Raw genomic sequence first — 26,897 nt, 5'->3', positions numbered from 1 at the left:
CACAATCAGATCAACCATGACCTTATTGTATAAAGGCCAAATGGTCCACTCCTGTTTCTATTCCTTATAATCTTATCATCTTAAAACAAAGCTAGAAGATTCACCTAGCTTTTAATAGAGGGACGATCTCCAGTAATGCTCTCATCCTCAAGGACAGTTCTGGGGTTAGTAGTTACCGGAAAGGGTAAGAAAAGAAGTAAACTCTTGGGAGCTAAGAATCATTTTAGATCATTCTGGGAGAATTGGATGTTGACTTAAACGGCAATGTGATGTACACCTGTGAAGTGTGTTTCCTCGATTGTGCTAAAAGTAAGGGGGAGGTATTCTATTCTGTGGTTTTAAAGTACAAAGCCTACAAAGTTGTTGTTTAGTCAATAGTGCTTTTAGTCTTTTGTTACTGTAAACATCTTAAAGTGTGAAATCCTGTCCTGCCATCCTTTCAGCAATTGATTGAAAGTTCGAATTTCCTTTTTAAAGTTATTGTTCTCTACAGATATCACCAGAAAAGGGCAAAGAACCCAAAAGTGGAACACTCTTTTACCTTGTTGCAGAGCAAGGGGCATCCTCACTCCATTCATTGTTCATCGTCTCATCAGGTCTCAAATCCAGCCAGACCCCCATGCTCACCGTTACTGAATAACCCTCCATTCCCCATTGTTAATGTAAGTGAACAATTACCGCCAAGTAACTTTGCTGCATTCACTTGCGATCTTGATCCTAGCACCATAACCTCTCCTGTGCACAGTGTCGACAAACTTCAATACCCTACATCCACAAACATTCCTCTTTCTGAGCAGCTCCCACGCCAAAATAGTGTCCCGCCATTGCCTCTTATATACATTGCATCCTGAGCCTTTAAAGTTCAGTTAAAAAGGCGACTCATTGCCTTAGGCTCACTTCGAGAGCAATCACGTCCCAATCTCTCAACAATAAAAATCTAATTGCAGTAATTGTGAAATCACTCCCCTCTCTCTCTCTCATCAACCTAACAACACAGAGACCAGTAACAAGCTCTTATAGCTTTCTGTCCTACTCCAAAATTCAACACTGAATGCATTGCATACATGGAATTACATCCGATTTACAGCACTAAAAGAGGCCATTTGGCCCAATCACTTTCTGCCAGGGTTTATGCTGTAGTCCAGCCTCCTCCCCTTCCTGGCACCATCCCCCTCCTCCTCCGAACGGCCTGACTCGAATTTTAATGTTCTGCCCCATGTTGTGAGCTCCCCCCCCTCAAGAGGAAATGGTTTCTCTCTATCAATCCTATCAACTTTTTAAATCATTTTAAACCCCTCGATTACATCACCCCTAATCTTCTACACTTGAGGGAATACAAGCCTAATCTACGCTATGATTGGAGAACTGAATGTTCTACCTGAACAGATGGGTTGAATGGCCTTCCCCATCTGTATTTACCTTATAAACCCATGTGTTTGTTAGTTTGTTCATCAGTCACTTTCAACACCTTCGTCCATCCTTTGGGTGAGATATTTAAACGCGATCCTGCCCTCTCCCTCAGGTGGATGTTAAATGGTCCCATGGCACTATTCTGAAGAGCAGGGGAGTTCTCCCTGGTCTCCTGGCAAATACTTATTCCTCAATCAAGATCATTTAAAACACTTTATCTGGTCACTATCCTGTTGTTGTTTGTGGGAGCTTGCTGTGTGCAAACACTGTGTCTCCTGCTGATGCAAATTGGCGCAAAGATGGCCGCCGTACACACCTGCTGGTCTGCACACGCGCAAAAAAACCAATGATGCCACGCCCCAGTGTATGGCTTTGATTTATTGCCATAGTGCAGAAGACAGGAACAGGAGACCCAGTATTGATTTATTGCACATTCTGAGTATTTGCATATTCTGTACCAGGGTGATTGAAGCCGTACTTTGTCACACGTGCATAGAGACCAGTGCAGCTGTCAAACCGCCTCGTGTATTGTGCCTTATTTTTCTTTCAAGTACCGAAGAAGACAAAACTCTCAGCGCAACTGTACATGTCGCAGAATGAGAGCAGTGCAGTGCCTCACAAACCTCCGAGCAGTGCTGTACAATCTAATTGTCCCCGAGCATCATCAGTTTCTGGAATCATCCATTTCTCCCACTATCACCAGCTTCGGACAGCTATGTAACCTTGTATTGTCAACTTTATCTTAATATCACGTTGGACAAGAAAGAAAATGAGGCATTTTGGAGCTTGTGGGGGGAAAATAGCCCTGCGTTCTGTCTTTGTTGCTCTTTATGTGATGTATAAGAGAGCAGCTTGCTACTGCATTGCTGTAGGGAGTGAGATGAAAATTAGAATCCCCTAAGGGAATTGGATAAACTTGTGAACCAAGATTAGATAATGTAAATTTGAATAGCTGCAAGTGCAATAGGTCCCTTCACTGAAACAATGGGCAGAATCTTCGGCTTGGTGAGTGGGGGCGGGGCCCATTCGCCGAGGTGTAAAATCACGCGCGGTGATGTTAGGCATGTGTCCTGGTGTCACCGCGCGCCATTTAGATTTTCAGTCCGGCAGGCGCACAGCCAAGCGCACTCGCCGAACTGTCAAAGGCCTATTGAGGCCATTTAAATATCAATTAAACTAATAGACGGAGCTGCCCGTCCAACCTTAAGGTTGGCGGGGGGGGCAGGCGAAGAGCCCGGGCGGCCTTCGCATTTTTCATGGAACCTCATCCACGGGCGGGATGAGATTTCATGAACGTTTTTGAAGTGTTTTAAAAGTTTTGAATAAAATTAATGATCGTGCCCCAGCTCATGTGACAGTTTCACACGAGGGGACATGTCCTTAAAATATTTGTTTACCTTTAATCAATGTCTCATAAGTGAAACTAATCTCCCTGAGGCACCTCTGGGCCTCAGGGAGATTTCTGCGCTCTTTCATGCGCATAGAGTGCACCATAGAGCGCACTCCCGACTCAGGGAACCTCCCCCCACCCCACCCCGCACAGGGGGCGCTCAGCGCTTCCGGGCACGCGTCATGCTGGGCGGGCCTTAATTGGCCCACCAGTGCCCGGCCCCCCGACAGTGGGGAGAATTCTAACCAATGAAATCAGGAGTGTGGTGTACACGGACATCGCCAGCAGGTGGAACCCGCCGTTCGCAATGACATCACGGCGGTACAACCGTGCATGCACCACGTAGGCAACACAGGTGGCCCTGTGCAAACTGGCTGCTGTGTTTCCTAAACTACAACGGTGAAAAATACTCCATTGGCTGTAAAGCGCTTTTGGATGTCCTGAGGTTGTGAAAGTCACGACAGAAATGCAACACTTTCTTTCCACAGAGTGCGAAAAATACTGGAGAAGAGGCCGTGAGACCTTTCTGCTCCAAAAGAGTAACCCTTGATTGGCCAATAGCCTTTCAAGATAGCTCACCGATAATGGGCAATAGTTCAGGGCACCTCCGAGCTGCTGTATAATATGTGAACCGTATTAGTTAACAGGCTCCCTCTTGTGTTAATTACTTGTATAACAGAAGGAATATTCGCTGATGAGTTTGCTATCGGAAAGAATTGCTTAGAAACTCTTAGAGTTAAAGAAGTGTATTAGAACAAGTTAGATTAAGCATTATATTGAGCATAAAGTGAACATTACTGCAGGTTTGAAACAAAAACAGAAAATGCTGGAAAAACTCAGCCGGTCTGACAGTATCTTTTTTTTTATTCATTCATGGGATGTGGGCTTCCCTGGCTAGGCCAGCATTTATTGCCCATCCCTAATTGCCCTTGTTGAAAGGGCATTTAAGAGTCAACCACATTGCTGTGGGTCTGGAGCCAGACCAGGTAAGGACAGCAGATTTCCTTCCCTAAAGGGCATTAGTGAACTTGATGGGTTTTTACAACAATTGGCAATGGTTTCATGTTGTGATCAGTCTTTTTTAATTGCAGATTTTTATTGAATTACAATTTCACCATCTGCCGTGGTGGGATTCGAACCCGGGTCCCCAGAGCGTTACCCTGGGTCTCTGGAATACTAGTCCAGTGACAATCCCACTCTGCAACCATCTCCCCTCCAGCAGGAACAGGGGGCCCGTGTTGATTTATTGCATATTCTGAGTATTTGCATATTCTGTACCGGGGTGATTAATGCCACATATGCATAGAAACCCTGTCCAGTAGTGATGCCACTATCAGCACCATTTTTAGCCCTCACCACTCCCATCAACACTCCCTTTGTCTTTTTGTCCATGACATCTTTGTCAATCTCTCCTCAGCCCCCACCTATCGCTGACCCTCTATCCATCTTCACCTGCTCCACCTGCCTTAAACAGTGTAAAATCCATCACATTCCTGCTTCTCTTTAGCTCTGAAGAAGGCTCATACAGACTCAGAACGTTAACTCTGTTTCTCTCTCCACGGATGCTGACAGACCTGCTGAGCTTTTCCAGTGTTTGTTTCAGATTTTCAGCATCCGCAGTATTTTGCTTTCACATTACTGCAGGTTTGCTTCCTTTAAGATGGGTTGACGTTTAAGGAAGAAAGACTTTCAATTTTTATAGCACCATGTGAGACATCAGGACATCCCAAAATGCTTTTAAAAAGCGTTGTCACAGTTACAATGTAGGAAACAAGGCAGCCAATTTGGAAACAGCATTATCCCACAATCAGAAGTGGACAATGACCAGATAACCTGTTTTGGTTGAAGGATAAATGCTAGTCTCAGGATGTCAGGGAAGAACTCCCCTGCTTTTGAAATAGTGCCAAGGGAGTTTTTACACCCACCTGAAAGGACAGATCTAAAGGTTTCTCCCTATCGACGCGATTACCCTCATAATTTTCAACACCTCTGTTAAATCTCCCCTTAACCTTCTTTAGGGGGTCTTGAGGTGCAGTGGGTCATGTCCCTGCTCTGAGCCAGAAGCTTTGGTTTCGAATCCCTCTCCAGGGACTTGATGGCCATGGAAGGAGTGTTCATAATGTGGCCAAACAGGTTGATTATCAGCCTGTAAACCTTCCAACACACTAGAAGGGAACCAGGAGTCAGGGACCTCGGACTGGAGAAGCTGGGGTTGTTTTCCTTGGATCAAAGAAAGCTGGTGGCGATGTGTTATAGCTCACTTAGGGAGTCTGGGTTGCTGTGCATGTTGTAGTCCGGAGCTATTGTTAGTTGACCTGTAATTGTTTATTTACAACTGAAGGTGGTAAGATTGGGAGAGATTCCTGGTCAGCCGCATGACAGAAAGATAGTGGAGCCTCTACCATCACTAACAATAGCTCCGGACTACAACATGCACAGCAACCCAGACTCCCTGAGTGAGCTATAACACATCGCCACCAGCTTTCTTTGATCCAAGGAAAACAACCCCAGCTTCTCCAGTCCGAGGTCCCTGACTCCTGGTTCCCATTCTAGTAAATCTCCTCGACAACCTCTCCAAGGTTTGACATCCTGCCTCAAGGGCGGTGCCCAGAATTGGCTGCATTTTACGTGGCCCCCGCCAGACATGTTTTCGGGGCATGTATAATAGGACGGGTACCCACCCCACAACCTTTCCACCCACCACCGAGCTCACCCCCATAATACAGGGAAGTGGGCACCTGCCATATTTAAATAAACAATTACAGGTCAATTCAGCTTGTTGACAAGTCAATTGACCCCAATAATACGTTGCCCACACCATAAAACGGTTGGTGTGGGCAGTCCGGCGGGAGTGGGCTGGCCGCTTTAAAAAAAAACTTTTACAAAGGGTGGGAAGGAAAGGGGGGGTGGTACTAGCTTCATGGGGGGGGGGCCCTTTGCACATTGGAGGGCAGGCCCCCTAAGATAGTAACCCCCCCCTTTCTTCCTATTCACCTGCTGTACAAAGCACACCAGCCCAATTCCCCCAACCCCCTCTCTATACTGCCCAATCCCTCCCTACCCAAGACCCCGGACTTACCTGGCTCCGGGATCCAATGGGCCTTCTCCTTGAGATTGGTTGCAGCCCCAGCAGGTCCCCAGTACTGAGCTCTAGGCACTGCCTGGACTGCCGGAGTTGCTGGGCCAATCCAAATGCCCCCTATTCAGCCCCACCTGCAGTGCCTTATGGCTGCGGGGTGGGCTGGGGTGGAGCGGGTCAGCTCCACGCTGACTTTGCTTTCGGGGAGTGGGTGCTGGGGGAGGTGGAGCTGTCTGTCCCCTCGTGATATTCTGCCCAATAGCGCAGCTGAGGTCTCACCGATATTTCATTAAGGTTTAACACAACCTCCTCATTATTACATAAAGCGTAGCAGGAGTAGGGATAATATGCGTAGCTGTAATGATAATCTAGGCTTCATTACTGAGAAATAATAATTAAATCAAATAAAATAATATTTCCTTTCATTAATTATTCCTGACTTCTCCTTGTCTTTCTGCTTGTGCATTCTGCCGATCTCTGAGCTTGCCAATAAAACAAAAATGAACAAATGATGAGATAAATGGTGTTGAGAAACCTTCATTCTCTTAAAACAATGGCTAAAGCATTAGTGGCTGGGAAGTCTTGTGTTTGTAAATCATCTCCATGACCTGTTAAAATGAGACATTAACAACAAGAATTTGCATTTATATAGCACCTTTATGTTGCAAAACATCCAAAAGGGCTTCACAGGAGCCTGAAATGGCCAATGTTTATCTCTCAATCAACATTGCTAAAAAAAAATGTTCTGGTCATTATCACATTACTGTTTCTGGGATCTTGCTGTGCACAAATTGGCTACCGTGTTTCCCACATTGCAACAGTGGCTACACTTCAAAAGTACTCCATCGGTTGTAAAGTGCTTTGAGACATGTGCTTGTGGTGAAAGGCGACAAACGATTTCAAGTCTTGTCTCTGAAGGACAAGGTTGCCTTGGATAGTTCACAGTACTCTTCGAGTTAGCACCAACCGTTAATGTTCCACGCGATTGCATTGCGAGTTCCTGCTGGAAACTTGTTCAAGAAATACTTTGCCAACCCTGAACCACATGAGATAACCCTGTTGGTCAATTAATACTTCGATGTGGGAGTTGCCCGAGGAATTTATTCCATCGATGAGACATACTATTGGCCTTAGCCAGCTATAGTCATGTAAAGGTCACTTAATAGATTCTGCCCCGGGTTAAAGGAAGCTCTCTGTCATTTAAATGAAAATTCCTGGTGCTGTGTCATCATGGAGGCTGAGATTTGAATTGAATCTTGCCTCTGGCCCTGGATTGGAGCCATGCAGCAATGTTCTGCTTCTATTGGTCTGACGTCAACTCAGGTAATGCTGCCCTGACAAGGTGTATGTATAAGAGCACAACAGCAAGTAGCAGCACAACACAGAGTTTAGGAGCATTCCACAGCCTGGAGTGAAAGTGAGTTGGCAAGGGTTTTGCAGGTCTCAAGGATGGAATCTGTCACAGGGGGATCTATCTTCATAATAAACGGTAAGGCTAATTTGATTTTGCAGTTCAATATACTTCTCTGCTAAATATGTGAATCCGAAATCCAGTGCACTGTTGATGCTCCAGTCAGCGAGGGAGAATTCAAAAGTGTTCAGAACTGTGGAGACTTGCCCTTCTCATTTTTATCCTAATCTCAGGGCAAAATGAAGGGATTTAATCCCAGGTTTGTACTTTAAGGCAAAACGGCTGCTTTATGATGTGAGGCTGGGTTTCTGTAACATGTGTGTATCATTGTGTGTGTTTGGAAACATGATCCGAGGCTAATCAGACAGCCCAGAGTGACTGGAAATAATTCCCGCTATTAGGGAATTCAGTTGTGTGGAGAGACTGGAGAAGCTGTATGGTCTTATGGTCTTATGGGATTGTTCTCCTTAGAGCAGAGAAGGAGATTTAATAGAGGTGTTCAAAATGATGAAGGGTTCTAATAGAGCAAATAATGAGGAACTGTTTCCACTGATGGGAGGATCAGTGACCAGAGGGACACAGGCGTATGATATTTGGCAAAAGAATCAGAGGGGGAGTCGAGGAGATTTTTTTTTTTTAACACAGTGAGTTGTGATCTGGAATGCGCTGCCCGAAAGGGCAGTGGAAGCAGATTCAATAGGAGCTTTCAAAATGGAACTGGGTAAATACTTAAAAAGGAGACATTTGCAGGGCTATAGGGAAAGAGCAAGGCAACGGAACTAATTGGGTAGCTCTTTCAAAGAGCTAGCACAGGAATGGCGGGGTGAATGGCCTCCTTCTTTGGAATAAGGTTTTATGAATTCGATTCCATTCTTGAATGGGTGGTTCTGAACATTCCAGTTAGGTTGTGAATAATTGAGAACATCCGCTGTCCATTTAAAAAAATAGGAATCAGGTGATGCTAGGATTAATGTGCCTAGTAAAGGACTTCTCTCACTGTTGCTGCCAACTTCATGGAAGGCCAGAGTACCCTCAGGTAAATCATGCAGTGGAGTTAGAAGGTTGTGGGTTCAAATCTTAGTATAGGGCACAAAGTTCAGCTGATTACTCCACATTGCAAAAACACACTATGATGTCACATTGCTGTTGCTGTGTTCAAATCGGCTGCTGCATTTCATACATCACCATATTGTAACTCAGAAGCAAAAGGACTTTGGGATGTCCTAAGATGGTGAAAGGTGCTATATAAATGCAAGTCTTTCTTGTTTTCACTCTTTCTTTCTACTGCTCTTTCCATCTTTAAGACACACTTCAATGTGTCTCTTTGACCATCTGTCCAATATCTCCTTACGTGGCTTAATGCCAAATTTTGTTTTATAATCGCCCCTGTGAAGCACCCAGGGACATTTTATTAGGTTAAAGGTGCTGCCTCAGGGAGATTGAAGCACTTTAGAAAAAAAATAAATAAATGGAACAAGAATTTAATGAAACACGTCCCCTCATGTGACATGTTCTTATTTTTCAGAATTTTTCAGAAATGTTTAAAATTTAATTCATAAATGCTTTAGGAAATCTCATCCTGCTCATGGTTGAGATTCCCTAAAAAACCTAAAGGCTGCTTGGCCTTTTTTCCTGCCTGTCAACCGTAAGGTTGGACAGGCAGCGTAAATATGACGTTAATGACTTCGTGAATTGCCTTAATAGGCCTATTAATTGTCGGCTGGCGCACAGCCAACTCTGGCGCGCCCCCACCGAACAAAACAGCGCAATGATGTCGGGACACAGGCCCGACGTCATCACGCGTCATCTTAAGCACCGGTGTGTTGGGCCCGCCCCTGCACACCGACCGAAAAATCCTGGCCCAGAGCTGTGGATTCAGGCAGCTGAAAGCACAGCCACCAATGGTTGGGCGAAGGGAGTTGGGGGATGCGCAAAAGGCCAGAATTGGAGAAACACAAAGATCTGGGGTGGTAACGTAGAATTATATTGAGCATACATCACAGAACCAGGCATTACGCCCAACTGGTCTATTCAGTGTTTATGCTCCACATGAGCCTCCTCCCACATCTCTTCATCTCACTCTATCACCATATCCTTCTATTCCTTTCTTTCTCATGTGATTATCCAGCTTCCCCTTAAACACATCTATACTATTTACTTCAACCACCCCCTGTGGAAGTGAGTTCCACATTCTCACTACTCTCTGGGTAAAGGAGTCTTTCCTGAATGGATTTATTAGCTCCTTGTTTAGGTAGCAGGTCTGGAGGAGGTTACAAAGGTTTGGATGGATTTAAACACAAGGGTGAGAATTTTAAAATCGTGGTGTTGCTGGACCAGGAGTGAATGTAGATCAGTGAGCACAGGGGGTGATGGGTGAATGGGACTTGTTGCGAGTTAGGATAGGGGCAGCAGAGTTTCGGTTCACAGTGTGTTCAAACATGGAATGATGCCCATAAAAGGATTGGAATAGAAAATCCTGCCACCTATATAAGTCCATATTGGTGCCAATGGAACCTCGGTGTGTGTGTGATGCTAATACTATTGTTTTGTGATTTGCTAGCAATTCTTGCCCTGGCTACAGCCACGAGTGAACAGACTCAACTGCCCATCACAGAACCTCTCCAAACATTCAACTTGTCTCAAAACACATCAGACGCCCTGGAAACTACCACGTCAGAAGGTAGACTTGAAATTACCGTCAAGCTTTAGACCGCAATCCGCTAACTTTGCTTCAGTGGCAAGAGTCTGGTGTAAACATGAAAATTCACAACTCTTACATTGCACAGATACAATTTTAGTTCTTTGAAAAGCTGCCTGTAACGTAGAGCCTCTCTAAATACTGCATATAGTTAGGACTCACAATCCCCTTTCATTAAACTTAAATTAGCTCCATAACAATCCACTGCTTACTTACCAAGGCTGCTACTGCACATACTGACCTGGATCAATAATTTGATCCTATTAAATAAGGAAAAGTGTAGGTTTGATCTGTTGATGCTCAGGGTTAGCACTCTGGCCTCTGAATCAATAGCCTCAGTCCACAAAGGACCATAGAGCTCTCTCTCCATTACAGAGAGACAATTGGTTATGCAGCTTGAGGGGCATCACTTCACAAGCATTGAGTAAAGTGAAAAGTCAGGCCTTCATGAACTACTATGGCCAGTATGGAGATTGAAGCCATGCCATTGGTGTCATTCTGCACTACCATCTAACCAACTGAGCTAACCAACACCTCCCGCAAGTCAGAAGGTCACGGGTTCAAACCTCACTTCAGGGACCTGAGCACAAAATCTAGGCCAACACCCCCAGTGCAGTACTGCAGGGAGCGCTGCACTGTCAGACGTGCTGTCTTTCAGATGAGATGTGACTGAAACCCCAGTTGCCTCTCAGCTGAATGTAAAAGATCCCAAAGAGGTGCACGGCAGTTTTCTCTGGGGCCCTGGCTGATATTTAATCCCTCGACCAGCATCACTAGAGACAGTAAAAAGCAGAAACTGCAGATGCTGAAAAACAGAAAATGCTGGAAATGCGCAGCTGGCCCAACAGCTTCTGTAGCGAGAAAAACAAAAGTTAACGTTTTAGCTCAACGACCCCTGTCAGGCCGGCAAAGTATTTCCAGCATTTTGTATTTTTTTTCACTAAAACAGACAATCTGGTCATTATCACATTGCCGTGTGTGGGATCTTGCTGTGCGCAAATTGGCTGCTGAGTTTCCTACATCATTGGCTGTAAGGCGCTTTGGGATGTCCTTAGGTGGTGAAAAGTGTGATATAAACGCAAGTCTTTCTGTTTTTTGTGCAAGTACGAACAATTCTATCATGGGGTTTTCCTTTATTTCCAATACAACATGTCCCATAGGAACCAACCTTTACATAATCAGTGTGCGTCGTGGGTAGTTTTGCAAGGTCAGCTCAGAACCCTGAAATGGCCATAGAAGAGGAAACATCCTACTCGGCTGGATTCAAAGGGAAATGTTTTCTTTGAGAGGGTATAAGTAGCAGCAATGTATTACTATATTTAAAGTAAAGCCATGTCACAAAAAATACACAAGACCTTCATGGTTCGTCTTTACCTAGAGAGTGACGAGAATATGGAACTCGCTACCACAGGGAACGGTTGAGGTGAATAGTGTCGATACATTTAAGTGGAAGCTGGATAAACACGTGGGGGAGAAAGGAATAGAAAGATGTACGGATAGGGTGAGATGAAGTAGGGTGGGGGAGACTAGAATTAGGGGACACAGTTTAAGAATAAAAGGTCTCCCTTTTAAGACTGAAATAAGGAGAAACTTTGTCTCTCAGGGGATCGTTAGTCTGTGGAATTCTCTTCCCTAGAGAGCAGTGGAGACTGGGTCATTGAATATATTCAAGGCTGAGTTAGACAGATTTTTGATAGACAAGGGAGCCAAGGGTTATGGAAGGGGCAGACAGGAAAGTGGAGTTGAGACCATGACCAGATCAGCCATGATCTTATTGAGTGGCGCAATGGCTGACTCCTGCTCCTAAGTCCTATGTTCCTATGTTCATGTGGCCAATAAGACCAAATGGACCTGCTATCTTCCTTACACTCATTAGAGATCAAGTTGTTCATCAGAATTGTTAGAAAAACAAGTGGATGTGCTATCTTGAACTGAACTCAGCGACTGACAGGAGATAATATAACATCTAGCTGATTTAGCCCTTTGCATGCCACTGCCAGACCAAGCAGATTCTGGGAGTGTCTCTGTTGATAACATTTTCAGGTCAATTGTCTCAAGTTGTGGGAAAGCACCATTAGCTGATGGCTGACTAATGATATTTATAGAAGTGTTATATGATAATTGCATTCCTCGATGATGAGTAGCATCAACAATAACAACAACTTGCTTTCCTATAGTGCCTGTAAAGCAGCCCAAGACACATAACAGGAAAGCTTGTCATATATGACACCAAGCCACAGAAGGAAATATTAGGATAGATGACCAAAAACTTGGTCTAAAAGTTAAGTTTTAAGGAGCATCTTAAAGGAGAAGAGAGAGGTGGAGAGGAGGAGAAGTTTAGAGAGGGAATTTCAGAGCTTAGGGCCCAGGCAGCTGAAAGAACGGCCGCCAATGGTGGAGCGATGGAAATCGGGGATGATCAAGAGTCCCGAATTAGAGGAATGCAGAGATATCGGAAGGCGGGGCTGCAGGAGGTTGCACAGATCGAGAGGGATAAGGAATGGACTGGTAGATAAACCAAAATTGTACCCAGATGTATCTAATTTTAGAGGTCCATCTATGGGATTCAGATCAACCTTTTCTTTCAAGGGAGCTGATTGTTCAGTAAGCCTCAAGGGTTGAAATACTTTTGCTCTGTGGTGGTTATAACCTTGCAATTCCAGCCGTGTCCTGCTAGAAACATTCGGCTTCATTCTTGGATGGATATTAAAAGGTTCTCTTTGCCGTACACCTCATGCTTCAGAAACTCTCCGTCATTTTAATTACATGCCAATGTAGTGAGAATGATGCAATGCGGCAGTGTGACGTACGTGGGGCATGGAGAAAATATGTTGTAAGTCACACATTGTTTCTTAAAGAGCAAGAACAGGGAAGTATTTCACCTCCAAGATGCACTGTAGCAACTCACCAAGCTCCTCCAATAGCACTTGGACTGCAGCGGTTCAAGAAGGCGGCTCACCACCACCTTCTGAAGGGCAATTAGGGATGGGCAATAAAGGCTGATCTTACCAGTGATGCTACGTCCCATGAATGAATTAAAAAGAAGTTTGCCAGAGTTGGATCTCAATGCAAGGGGTGACACTTGTAGGGAACATTGGACTGGAAATTCTGGGCACACACTCCCTGATTTCCTCTAATTTACTGAGTCTATGATTGGCTAACCGGTATGGCCTCTGAGTGTCTCTTCTTTGCTGGGGCACCCTCTCAAGGAATAAAGAAAGAACTTGTGATTATAAAGCACCTTTCATAGCCTCAGGAAGCCCCAAATAACAGCCAATAAGATACTTTTGATATGTAGTAAGGTAGGAAATTGTGGCAGCCAACTTGCATGCAGCATCTCAGCAGACAACGATGTGACAATGACTGCATCATTTCATTTTATTGATGTTGTTCAGAGATACAAATATTGGCCTGGACACCGGGCTCTTCTTTTAAATAGTACCATGGGATCTTTCACATCCACCTGAAAGCAGATGAAGCCCCAGTTTAATGTCTTATCCAAATGTTGGCTCCTCTGACACAGCAGCACTCCTTCAGTACTGTACTGAAAGTGTCAGTCTCTATTCTGTTCTCTTCCAAGGACTTGGAATCAGTGTTTATATTGCCTCTTTGGTTTTTGTCCTCTCCGGTTTGGGGTCCATGAAAGGGCAGTGGAACTAGATTCAACAATAAATTTCCAAAGGGAATTAGATAAATCCTTCCTCTTAAATGCAAATTCCTATAGTGCCTCTGAAAGTAGAGCTATGTGTGCAAAAATGCATCTGATTTCCAATCTCTGTAGACTTGAGGTTATCTAAAATCCTGCTGCCCTTATCTAACTTGCACCAAGTCCTATTCACCCATCTCCCCTGTGCTTATTGACCTTCACTGGCCCCCCGTTGAACAATGGCCCAATTTTAAAATGTTCATCCTTGTTTTCAAATTCCTACATGGCCTTGCCCTCTGCTGTCTCTGTAACCTCCTGCAGTCCTGTAACCCCCCAAGATTACTGCACTCCTCCAAATTTTGGCTTCTTGAGCATCTCCAAGTTCCATCACTCCAGCCTTGGTGTCTGTGTCTTTAGCTGAGATACTGAGCACTGGAATTCCACCCCCCACCCCACCGCCAACCTCTCCTCCCCACCACTCCCCCTTGAAGATGCTTCTTAAAACCTGTTTCTTTGATCGAACTTTTGGTCACCTGTCTTAATGTTGTGTTGTAATTGTGATTTTTAAAAAAATTAATAATGCTGCTGTGAACCACCTTAGGATCTTTTACTCTGTTCAAGGTGCTATATAAATACAAATTGTTGTTGATGATTCTTGAACTTAGTTTTCTCCATTTGACAGGAAATCCCGATGTGCCAAGGGCTCTAGAAGTAAAACATTCCTGTTATGAAGGTGGCCAAAATTATTGTATGAACGGTGACTGCAGGTACCATGAGGATCAGATCACCAGATATCGCATGTGTGTGTAAGTCTACAAGAATGTTAATTTACTTTAAATCACCTTTAAAGCTTAGAGATAACATCCTATTGGAAAAGATGGTTAATCAGGATTGTCCTGCTGTTTCCAGGAATTAAAGATTAACTGCCCGAACACTGATGGTAGCAAAATGCTCTGGGAAAAGAGCAGTCCTGAAAAATTGAACTGTTTAAACAAAAAAATAGATTATAATTTAGGGGAAGAAAGTTCTATTTGAATGAGAGTCAGGTGGCATGCAATTAAGTGTTGTGTTTTTAAAATAATATAAAGGCACTAATCACTCATAAAAGATTGGCTAAACATGTTGTGGGTTCATTTATTAAGACTAGGCATATCAGAGTAGATATACACGGGCACAAGGCATGAAGATGTCTGTGCGTTCTCTGCTGTTATGATATGGCAGGTGGTATTTGCCAGGCTGACCAAATCCCAAAGGGAAACTTGGCCACATTGTCACAACGATTCTGCAATCTGTATATATTATGAGAAGGTTTGTGCACTGACGTCAGAAGTAAAGAGTCCACTACCACCTTTCGAGATTTTAAAGATTAAGTTAAAACATTTATTGACAAAGGAAAAGAAAACTTAAACACACAAGATTACAGTTACACAGTTACATTTAGTCCTATAACTGTTCCCACAAGATTTCCAATTACAACGCTACACTCCTTTCAGGCAGCATTCCAAATAGATTCTTAATTTATAAAACATCCAGCAATATTACAACGAGCACGCACTGTTGCTATAAAGGGAGGTACTTCACGGGCAGAATTTTTAGCTTGGCAGGCGGGCGCGCGTCCGACCTGATTGGGCGTGAAATCGCACGAGATGACACCGGGCGAGTGTCTCGATGTCATCCCGTGCTCGCACAATTTTTTGGTCAGCAGGAGCACGCAAAGGCCAGAAGCGTGCCAGCCGACTATTCAGAGGCCAATTAAGGACATTAATGGTGCAGTTGTTTTTGATTTTACATTGCCTGTCCAACCTTACCGTTGGCAGATGGGCGAATTGGCCAGGGGACCTTTGCATTTTTCATGAAACCTCATCTAAGGGCATTTTTAAATGAAAGAAAAATAAATATCTACGGACAGCATTTTTATCACGTATATGTTCAGGCGACTGATTGTGATGCTTGGACGTATTTTTCCTTATTTTAAAAACTTTATTTAATGCTTTTCAAGTCTTCAGCTCCCTGAGGGAGCTCTCTGCCTTCGGGGAGCTTTCTTTCAGCGCTCCCCTGCACTGACATCAGCCTCTGCCCACCACCCCCCCAACACCACCAACCCCCCCACACCCTCTGCCAACCCCGGCTTCACGCTGGCTGGTCGGTAATTGGCCAGCCAGTGTGAAATTGCAGTCGGGGGCTGATCGCCATTGGCAGTCTGTTCCCCAGTTGATCTCAGACCCACCAATCGCGCCCAGTTGCTGACTTAAAAAAATTCTGCCCCACAGCTTCTCTCTCCTTCTCACTCAGCAATGGAATTCCAAGGCTTCTAATAAAACCTTGCACTCTGGAACAAGCAAGCCGTTCTCTGGGGGAGGCTGGAGGCTGCTTCTTCACTGGTCTGTTTTACACAGTCAAGATCTCACATGGCCACTCCCCATACAGCTTTCCACCTTTCTTTAAATATATTTTCTCCCTTTTGGTCTGTCAATCCCATTGTTTCACCTTTTCTTTGGAAGTTACTTTTTGCAGGATTTAGAAATCTTTCATGTTCTCCTTATGGCCAGCATTTTCAGGAAAATAAACTGGATAACTTTGCCTTATTTATCTTACCAGTTTTAAAACATCTTATCATGTCCCTTTGAACAGCAAACAACCTCTCACCTTCTCCGAATGTAAATTCCATTCACACTGTATCTGCTGGGGCTTCATCCTAGCTTAGCCTTCTCCGTTTCGGAATTACTGTTTTACACTTAATCCCTTTGATGATTTAAACCTTGCAGTTTGACTGTCTGCAGTTTAATTAAATTGGTCACACACATAGAGCCCCCATAAGCCTACTTTAAGGTATCCCACAGTAATATTAGGAAAAACATGATAGTTCCTTTACACCGCTTAAAAGCAAAATTGAAAATAAAACTGGATTGCACGGCACACGTTCTTTCTAGTGATGTCATGCTGCAATCCCTTAAAGGCACATTATAACACTAATCAGTGAAGAATCTTGTCACTGATTGGCCATGGGAAAATGGTGGGTTCTATTGATGGGTGACCAATGGCAAGAATGTGAGACAGGACAGATGGAAGCAGGTGATCAAGTGATGCCATCTCCAGGAATCTGTCCAATCAGAGTTGACAAAGCCATTGAAATGATAATGTGTAATGATCAAACGGGCTATGTTGATTTTAGTGGTGGTGATACAGGTGCAGGGATAGGACCTGTATTTTAAATTCCATCTGATATTGACTTCTTGACTTTAAAGGGTAAAATTGAGTGTCGTGTAAAACCAGCGTTTCACCCAATCCTCTGTGTTTCCCATGGGTGGTTTAGGTTAAAATCACTCATAAATTACCTTTCTTAAAATGGAAGTAGATTTTATTGAGTTAATTCATGCTCCCCTAGTAAAAATCCCCAAACAGCTGGGCTGAAATAAAGCAACTCATTAATAATCTCGATCGGCAGTGTAAAAGGCATCTGAATCTCCCAAGCTAAGACTGAGGGGTGACCTTTAACATTATGAAAGGTTTTGATAGGGTAAATGTAGAGAAAATGTTTCCAGTTGTGAGGGAGTCCAAAACTGGGGACCATAAATATAAGCTAGTCAACTTATAAATCAGGAATTCAGGAGAGACTTCTTTTTGCCCAGAGAGTGGTGAGAATGTGGAACTCGCTGCCGCAGGGAGTGGTTGAGGTGAATGGTATAGAGACATTTAAAGGGAGGCTGGGTAAAAACATGAGGGAGGAAGGAATAGAAGGATATGTTGATAGGGTGAGATGAAAGTGGTGGGAGGAGGCTTGTGTGGAGCATATACACCAACATGGACCTGTTGGGCCGAATGGCCTTCTTAGTGTTGTAAATTCTATATAACGCTTATATAGATTTACATTCACATTTTATGTAACCATTGTGCATCATGGAAAGGTTGGGCTGAATGCCTGTTTCTATTTTATATAGTCTATGAAAGAAGTACCCATATCATCCCAAACCTATGATCTTTCTTCATACATCTCTTCAGAAACATTGCAAAGCCACTTCATTCTCCAATCAATTAGTTCAAAATTATAAATAAAGCCATCATTTTTCCCTTTACCAGTAGCAGGAAATTCCTTCGTTCTTCCCCTGAGTTACAGGTGGGAGAATGTTGGAAGATTGATGGAATTCCTGGATAGACCTGTCAATGGGATTTACACTGATGTTGCATTGGCCATTCAGTCAAACACTAGGGAAAATTCCCAGTGCAACTCCCCACAAATAGCAATAAGAAGGATGCCCGGTTAACTTTGCCTTTGTTGTTTAATGAAGAAGGAATATTGACAATAAAATTGGGAGAACACTCTGCTCTTCCACATCCTTTAATAGGCAGGTGTGGCCTTGATTCTTAACATGGATAAAATAGCTAGAAATAGAGCATAAGTAGAATAAATAGGATAGAATATGCTAAACTTTATGAAGCTCTGGTCAGACCCTAGCAGGGTGACTGTCAATGCCTTGGGAGAGTGCAGAGGAGGATTTAATAGAACGGTTCCACGGATGAGGGACTTCAGTTGATGTGGAGAGGCTGGAGAAGCTGGGACTGTTCTCCTTAGAGAGAAGAACGTTAAGGGGAGATTTAATCGAGGCGTTCAGAATGATAAAGGGTTTTATTTGAGTAACTAATGAGAAACAGTTTCCACTGACAAGAGGGTCAGTAACCAGAGAGACACAAATTTAAGATAAGAACCAGAGGAGATATAAGAAGAGTATTTTTTCCATGGTGAGTTGTTGTGATCTGGATGGTGTTGCCTGAAAGGGCAGTGGAAGGAGATTCAACAGTAACTTTTAAAAGGGAATTGGATAAATATGTGAAAAGGGGAAAAAAACAGGTGAGTTATGGGGAAAGAGCAGTGGGTAGTGGGATTAATTGGCTAGCTCTTCCAAGGACTTGGCACAGGTAAGATGGGCTGAATGGCCTCCTGTGTTGTTTGGTTCTTTAACAAAGCCTAGGATTTTGCAACTGATCTGAGTGACCAGGGAAACTCTTTGTGAACCAAACTGAGAACCAGTGGACAGTGAAAAATATGATTTGCGATGGAATAATCCAGAGATCATCAGTATTTACATGTTGCATTCCTTTTAAAATATTTCAGCTGATCCATTATGACGCGAAATATCTTCATGTCGTTCCGGTGTGCTGATCACAGGATTAGTGCTATGGCAGTAGTATTAATGTTGTACTGACATATCATGAAGTGCAGTGCAGACAGGAGGCCATTCAGCCCATCCTGCTCTTTGAAAGATCGATCCAATTAGCCCCTGCCCTTTCACCATAATCCTGAAAATTGTGACTTTTTTAGCTATATTTCCAATTTCAACAACACATGTGGGGTTATTTCACAAACCAACACTCACAATAATTTATGCACATCCTGTGATTTCCTGTCCATTCATTTTAATAGGCCAAAAACAAGGTGCCAGGAATGGGGACACTCCTGAAGTCCTTATTTGCGTTTCTGTTGCTCAAAGCTCCACATTTAAAATTAATGGCTAGGAGATTGTAGGGAGTGCGGAAGCAGCTGGCTGACTTGACAAAGGTTCCTAAAGAGACCGTGCAGACTATGTTGTATTGATGCAGCTGGAGAAAGGTGTCCGGTTCCGAGATCCACAATTTAGGAAGGATGTCAAGGCTCTGAAGGGGGGGTGCTGAGGAGATTTATTAGGATGGTGCCAAGGGGACGCAGGACATCAGTTGTGTGGAGATGCTGGAGAAGCTGGGATTGTTGGCCTGAGGGATGAGAAGGTTAAGAGGAGATTTAATAATAATAATTGTTCAAAATTATGAAGGGTTTTGATAGAATAAACAAGGATAAACTGTTTCCGGCCGCAGGAGGGTCAGTAAACAGAGGACACAGATTGAAGCAAATTGGTCTAGGAACCAGAGGGGGAGATGAAGAGAATATTTTTTCACACAGCGAGTTGTTATGATCTGGAAGGTGCTGCCTGAAAGGGGGGGTGAAAGCAGATTCAATAGTAACTTCCAAAGTGGAATTAGATAAATACTTGGAAAGGAAAAATTCCAGGGCTATGGGGAAAGAGAGAGGAGAGTGGGACTAATTAAATAGCTCTTTCAAAGAGCTGGTATTGGCATGATGAGCAAATGGTCACCTCCTCTGCTGTATGATTCTGTGTCTCAACTGGAGGATTAAACAACAATTATTTTGTCACTGCACTCATGTGTCTGCCAGATTCATCTGTGGGTGAGGTTGGAACCCACAATCTGATTCAGAGGCATTTGTGTTGTCCTGATTGGGCCCAATGAGTTTGGAATGTTTTGGTGTCACACAAACATCCTCGTCTTGTGTCTTCAGACATGAGGTACTTAAAGTAAGAGTGCCAGGCCATGAGTCATAAACATAATAAAAGACGTTGAGCTGAGGAGGATAGTATAGGTCATCAATACGTTTCCTCTAACAGTATACCTCAACAACAGCAACTTATTGAGTCATAACAGCACAGAAGGAGACTATTCAGCCCATTTAGTCCAAACCAGCTCTCTATAGAGCCATGCTGTCAGTCCCATCCAAACTGCCCCCCGCCGACTCCATACCCCCACCATCCCTAAAGCCCTTTAAGTTTATTTCCTTCAAGTGTCCATCCAGGAGGGTCAGTAACCAGAGGACACAGATTTACAATAATTGGCAAAAGAAGCAGAGGAGAGATGAGGAGTTTTTTTTTTGTTTTACACGGTAAGTTGTTGTGATCTGGAAAGCGTTGCCTGAAAGGGTCATGGGAGCAGAGTCAATGTGAGCTTTCGAAAGGGAATTGGATAAATAATTGAAGGGGGAAAGGTTTTACGGGCAGAATTTTACGGCAGCAGGATTTTACACTCCCGCCGAAGTCAGTGGCGTTTCGAATGGTTCGCCACATTTTACAGCCCCATCAGGGTGGGAACGGGACTCTAAAATTCCGGCCATGGTTATGGATAAAGAGTAGGAGGAGTGGGACGAATTGGGTAGCTCTTTTAAAGATCCAGCACAGGCACGATGGGCTGAGTGGCCTACTTCTGCGCTATAAGAAGAAATGAATATCTTCTATGTTTGGCTCCTCTCCATGACAGCATGACCGAGATAGGGAATTCAGTGGCACGGAGGAATGGCGAGGGGAAGCCTAGGACCCACCACTCTATGGCAGCGTGTGGTGGTGAGATAGGGAATTGTGTCTTTGTGCTGCTTGGGTATTTTCAAACACTACTGTCGAACAATGTTATTCAGTCCTTTGTAGTTTATATTCCTGTTAATTGTAGCTGACTATTGAATGGCCTGCATTTTGTGATCAGAAGTGAAAGAAACGTGCTCGCTGCTGACCTTGAAGTTAAGATCTAGCAATCTCTGAGGTGTAGATTTCCCCTTTCCTGGTGGCAGTTTGAATCTGACGCCAAGTTAGGGGGATCTCCGGGTATGCTGCTGCGGTGATGTAACCAAGCAGGGTAACCAACCAATCACATTGAAGTATCGTCACAGGCGGCAAACTGGACGTTAAAAATACTTAATATCCTTCACGTTTACTTTACATTTTCAGGTAACGAAGTAAATGATTATGATTGGATTAAGAAAGAAGCTAAAATAAAGTTACAAACTTTTACAGCAGTTTAAATCATTTTAAAAGTACATGCATTTTTATCATAATGGAGAAATTTAACATTCCCCAAATATTAAAAAAATAGTTTTTCAGGAGCAGTGAGGGTGTGAAGCAGTAATTATGAAGCTGATATGCCATTAAAAAGCCACCTCATTCCCCAAGGCTTAACTTTATCAAGGGCTTTTATAGTGAGGCTGTAGCTTACGGCTGAAAGTTCTCATTTATTAAATTAGCTTCCCATTGCTTGCAGTCTGCAGTGAAACCTCATCAGCACACCCTCTGGAGAAGGGCAGAACAACTTCTGGATTTCTGTGTTATTGGCCCCCAGAAGTTGCTGTCAGTTGCAGAGGTGTAACGAAAGTGAACGCTAACAGTTTCATTGTCATTACCACCACAAAACCCGGGCCGTCACAATTGTATCAAATTTCTGTCTGATAGATTGTCAGCTTTATAATGTCCTGCCAATGGAAATGTGTTGCCGGTGCATGACAGACGGTATTAAAAATGCAGAACAACCGACGAACTTCATCCATGAACTGGAATACTGAGTTTGTTTATAGTTTTATCACTTTATCTCACGTTTCACCACCTAACGTGTAACATGTGTCCAGTGACATTCTAAGTTCCCAGGAATGGCTTGTGTCAAGAAAAACTGGATCACCTTTTTAATCAGCGGCCCCAGAGCTCTGGTCAGACCCCATTCAGCACTGGGTGTCGCACCTCAGGAAGGATATTGACCTTTGAAGGGGGTGCAATGCAGATTCACCAGAATGATTGCAGGGCTGAAATTAATTAATTCAAGTTGCACAGACTTGGCTTTCATTCCAACGAGTAAAAAAGATTAAGAGGTGATCTAATTGGGGTGTTTAAGTCAGCTGAAGTACGTGACTGAAGTATATGACAGAGTCAATGGAGAGAAACTATTTCCTCTGGTGTGGGGGGAGCCCAGAACAAGGGGGCAGAACCTTAAAATTCGAGCCAGGCCGTTCAGGGGTGATGTCAGGAGGCACTTCCTCACACACAGAGGGGTTGGAAATCTGGAACACTCTCCTCTGTTGAGGCTGGGAGTCAAGTGACAATTTCAAAACTGAGATTGATAGGTTTTTGTTGGGGAAGGGTATTAAGGGTTACAGAACAAAGGCAGGTAGATGAAGCTAAGAGGCAGATCAGTCACGATCTCACTCTCACTGAGCTTTGGAATGAGCTCGAGGGGTTGGATGGCCTCCCTGCTTTTCCAATGTTCCTTATGATTTGCACCAACTAATACCTTCCAAACTAAATCAGATTAATTAAACAAAGGGCGCTCTGGTTTTCAAAATTAAAGTGGATGAATCTTGTGTTTGCTCCTCCAGTTGCAAGCCAGGATACATGGGAGACAGGTGCCAGCATTTAACACTACCGTCTCACACAACACAGGAGTCAGAACGATACTTGTACATCACAGTTGGAGTTGGTATTGGATTGTTCTTCAGTGGACTCATTGCTCTTCTTTATTACTGTTGTCGAAACAGGTAAGCTCAGTGATGAAATAAAGCTCACATTAAAGGAGCTAACCGTTGTCAAACCTAGAAAGAACTTGCATTTTTATAGTGCCTTTCACAATCTCAGGAGGCCCCAAAGCTTTTCACAGCCAATGAAATACCTTTTGAAATGTAGTCATGTTGCAGTCAATTTTGCCCATAGCAAGTTCCCACAAACATCAATGTCATAATGACCAGTTAATGCAATTATTTTTAGTGATGTTAGATGAAGGATCAATCTTGGCCAAGGACACTGCTTCCCTGCTCTTCTTCAAAATAGTGGCCATAGGACATCTTCTATCCACTTGAGAGAGTAGACAGGGCCTACAACCCTCCAAGATTTCCACGCTCCTCAAATTCTAGCCTCTTTAGCATCTCCGATTTTAATTGCTCCACCATTGCCTTTAGCTGCCTGGGCCCTAAGCACTGGGATTCCCTCCCTAAACCTCTCCACTTCTCTACCTTTAAGGTTCTGCTTAAAACCTCTTTGATCAAGTTTTTGGTCATTTGTCCTAAAACTCCTTAAGTGGCCCCAGTACCAAATGTTTGTCTGATTACGCTCTTGTGAAGTGTCTTGAGCTGTTCCACCAACTCAAATGTGTTGGTATAAATGCAAGTTGTTGGATTATAAATGATTCATTTACTGGTCCTTCGTGAAGGGGCATTAGGACATGTTTTATGCAGTTCATTTTCCATTCTTGCTTTTTGCTAATTTCTAATTGATGTGTAGAATTGGCCATCATTTTAAAATGATCAGTAAGGGAGTGAAGTGAGAGAATGGGGAAGGAAACGTTGTATTGCTAAGATGGAGCATGGAATGCTTTGCTGCTGGGAATGCTTCAGGCAGACAGCTGCAACTTGCAAGAAAACATTTTGAGTAAGTATATGAAGCCATGGAAGATGCAGGATTGCAGGAGGAAGCAAGACACTGGGATTCATATTTGGGATAGCACCTAGCAACAAGCCAAATGTGATGGACTGAACGGCCTCCCTCATGTGGTGTAAAACCTCTACAGTTTTATGTTCAACATTGTGACAGTGATTGTATTTGTTTGCAGATGCCAGAGATCAAAAACAATGTACAGCAAATGTTCCATACAGGCAAGAGTTTGACCTCCTCTGTGACTTATGCCAATGACCATCGGTAAAGTGGTGCTGTTATTAATGAACAGCATCGTGCTTTGGTGAAACCCGATCAACACCAAGAATCAACCTGTAAGAGAACTCTGTGTGTCCACATCACCATTTAAATGCTGTGTATTTTCATAGTTGTACACATAACTGAGCATCGCCTGTAAGAATCTGTGATCTGCGTTCTTTTAATTCAATGCAGCAACTTTTAATAAGCTAATGTTTAAATAACGATTATACTCTGCATATCCCCTCCAAACAACAATCTGTCCACCCACAGCAGCCTGTTCCCAGATGTGTTTCCCTGGTTGGGGTTCCAGTTAGTTTATCACAGACTACTTTCCTGGGGAAAGGGAGATTCAGCCATTCCAGGTTGAAACCTGTTCCCAATCACTGAGATATCACCCTTCCAGAAACCAGACCGAGGGAGGCTAAGCTGTGAGGCCCAGGGTTTGATTCCTAGTTGCTGTGAGTTAGCTGATCTGGAGGACATGGTGGGTGTCATGCTGTTCCTGGACTTAAAAGTAAAACCCTCACAGGGTTCTTGCTACAGAAAGCTGTTCGACATCAGTCCCGGGACACTCCAAGGTGCTGAGTGAAATTTGAGGCAGGTCCATGACGAGTTTTCCAGAAAGACTGCTTCACTGGCAACAGGTGATTGCTTCTGCGTCTGGTTGCGGAACACTTTAACATTCAGGTATCCAGTTTGGGCCTTCCACAAACAGGTGTAATGTTCTGTTTGGGGGCACCAAGGTGCCGGGGTGATCTGTCAGGCGTAGGTACTGACAGCCCTCCCTCTGCAGTGATAACTCAATGATGGTCTAAAGGGGGAAGCAGGGATACTTTACACAAGAGGACGCTGCCCTAGTTTCCATCTCCGATCTCCTGCCCAACATCCCTCAAACCCATTCTCGGTCTGCTAGACTCACACTTTAATGATTGTTGCTCAGTCAGAGAACACGCTGTCTGGTGATGACAGGAATGAAGTTAAGCCATTAGCTCAATAAACATATTAGTCTGAGTTCTCTCTATCCTTCACAAGCAGTCACATCCTCTGGTGCTCTTTCAGTCACAGAATCCCAGAATCTCTGCCTCAACACCATCAAATTGAAGCCCATGATAGCATTTAAAACAACACGCAAATTAAGCTGTTCAACAAACTTTATGCATTGTCAATATTTATTCATTAATACAAATAAATTATTTTTTATCCTAATGTATAATTCATTGTGCATCATATTAAAACTATTGCTGTAAAAACTAGATTACAGTGTATTTGTAGTAATGTTAGTGGTTTGGTACAACTGAGTGGCTTGCTAGGCCACTTCTAAGGACAGTTAAAAGTCAACCACATTGCTGTGGGTCGGGAGTCACATGTAGGCCAGGGCAGGTGAGGATGTGTTGGGACTTGTGAATCCCAGTTGCAAGCTTGTTGCTGGGTGACCGAGTTGGCAATTTCGATAGAGTAGATCAGCAGACACTTCTTAAATGGAACACATTCTGTTTCTTTACAAAGGTACTCAGAAGCTACACGTGTACTTCTGCATCACACCCGATCTCCATACTTCTGACTACTGACTACAGGGGTAGCCCGTGCTACTCCTCTATTGGTTACACGAGATCATGTGATCTTCCTTTATAACATTCTTCTTAAAAGTATACTACACATTACATGAAACCATAATTACCACAGACAGCAGATTTCCTACCCTAAAGGACCGCTACCATCTAGAAGGACAAGGGCAGCAGACACATGGGAACACACCACCTTCTGGAAGTTCCCCTCCAAGCCACTCACCAACCTGACTTGGAAATATATCACCGTTCCTTTACTGTCGCTGGGTCAAAATCCTGGAACCCCCTCCCTAACAGCACTGTGGGTGTACCTACAGCGGTACAAGAAGGCAGTTCACCACCACCTCCTCAAGGGCAACTAGGGATGGGCAATAAATATTGGCCCAGCCAGTGATGCCCACACCCCATGAATGAATAAATTTCACAAAATTGATTCTGTTTTTTTTATACCCATGGAACTCGTATCTATTTTGGGCTCTGCACTGTTTAGAAAGAAGGCAAGATCTGCAAACATATTTTTATTAATTCATTTTTGGGATATTGACATCACTGGAAAGGATGACATTTATTACCCATCCCTAATTGCCTTTGAGAAGTTGGTGGTGAGACACCTTCTTGAACCACTGCAGCCCCATGTGGTATAGTTACAACAACTCTCTGTGTGTGAAAAAAAGACCTCAGCTCCCCCCCCCACCCGGTTCAATGTTACTGCTCGAGAGGGACCTCTAGGTTTTGGACCTAGTGACAGTGAGGGAACAGCTGATGTATGTCCAGCATCAAATTGGTTAAGGAGGTAGACTGTTGGTCCTGCTGTTAGTTCCCTGAGGTCCCAGATGTCTCATTGCCCTCACTGCACCGTTACCAGCTCACACTCCTGGCAAGTTACGGTGCAAAAATACTTGAGCTGTAGGGTGGAGGAAAATTCAAACAACTGGTGTAGCCAGATGTCCCACTGCAGCAACACCTGGCCCACCAACTATATCTGTGGAATCCGTGCCACTGGATGGTGCTCCACATTGAAAAAAAAAGTCATATCTTTTGAATGAGAAAGTATTTACAGGAATTTGTAGCGAATCAGGCACAGAACATCTATTTATTCTGCTTGCAGACCGGAGAATCGCACACTTCACAAGCAGAAATTCTGAAATCCATCGAAACATTGAAGCATCGAAACAAATGGTGTCACAAAGACAGACAATTCAGGGAAACTCACTCACCCACAGTAATAGATTACAATGGAAGTCACCATTTGACCAAACTCTGCTAAACATCTGTATTAACACCTGGGACTCACTGCCTGAAAGGGTGGTTGAGTCAGGAACTCTCGTAACATTTAAGAAGTATTTAGATATGCACTTGCGTTGCCATAGCCTCCAGGGCTATGGGCCAAGCGCTGGAAAATGGGATTAGTGTAGTCAGAACTTTGTGGACCAGACAGA

At 43.7% G+C, this 26,897-nt stretch overlaps 1 protein-coding gene across 1 annotated transcript; it reads left to right on the top strand.

Annotated features, from left to right (window-relative positions):
- The first annotated feature begins 7,249 nt into the window (after positions 1–7,249).
- On the top strand, positions 7,250–25,143 carry epgn (epithelial mitogen homolog (mouse)). Its single transcript, XM_078568569.1, has 5 exons — positions 7,250–7,368; positions 9,851–9,955; positions 14,296–14,440; positions 22,585–22,743; positions 23,811–25,143. The coding sequence occupies exons 1-5, from the start codon at positions 7,329–7,331 to the stop codon at positions 23,863–23,865; spliced, it is 504 nt and encodes a 167-aa protein (XP_078424695.1). The 5' UTR covers positions 7,250–7,328; the 3' UTR covers positions 23,866–25,143.
- The last annotated feature ends 1,754 nt before the right edge of the window (positions 25,144–26,897 follow it).

Source organism: Cetorhinus maximus, chromosome 1 (assembly GCF_964194155.1).
Source record: "Cetorhinus maximus chromosome 1, sCetMax3.hap1.1, whole genome shotgun sequence".
Taxonomy (NCBI): domain Eukaryota; kingdom Metazoa; phylum Chordata; class Chondrichthyes; order Lamniformes; family Cetorhinidae; genus Cetorhinus; species Cetorhinus maximus.
The sequence above is the reverse complement of the archived record's forward strand: the minus strand, read 5'-3'. Positions and strand labels throughout refer to the sequence as shown.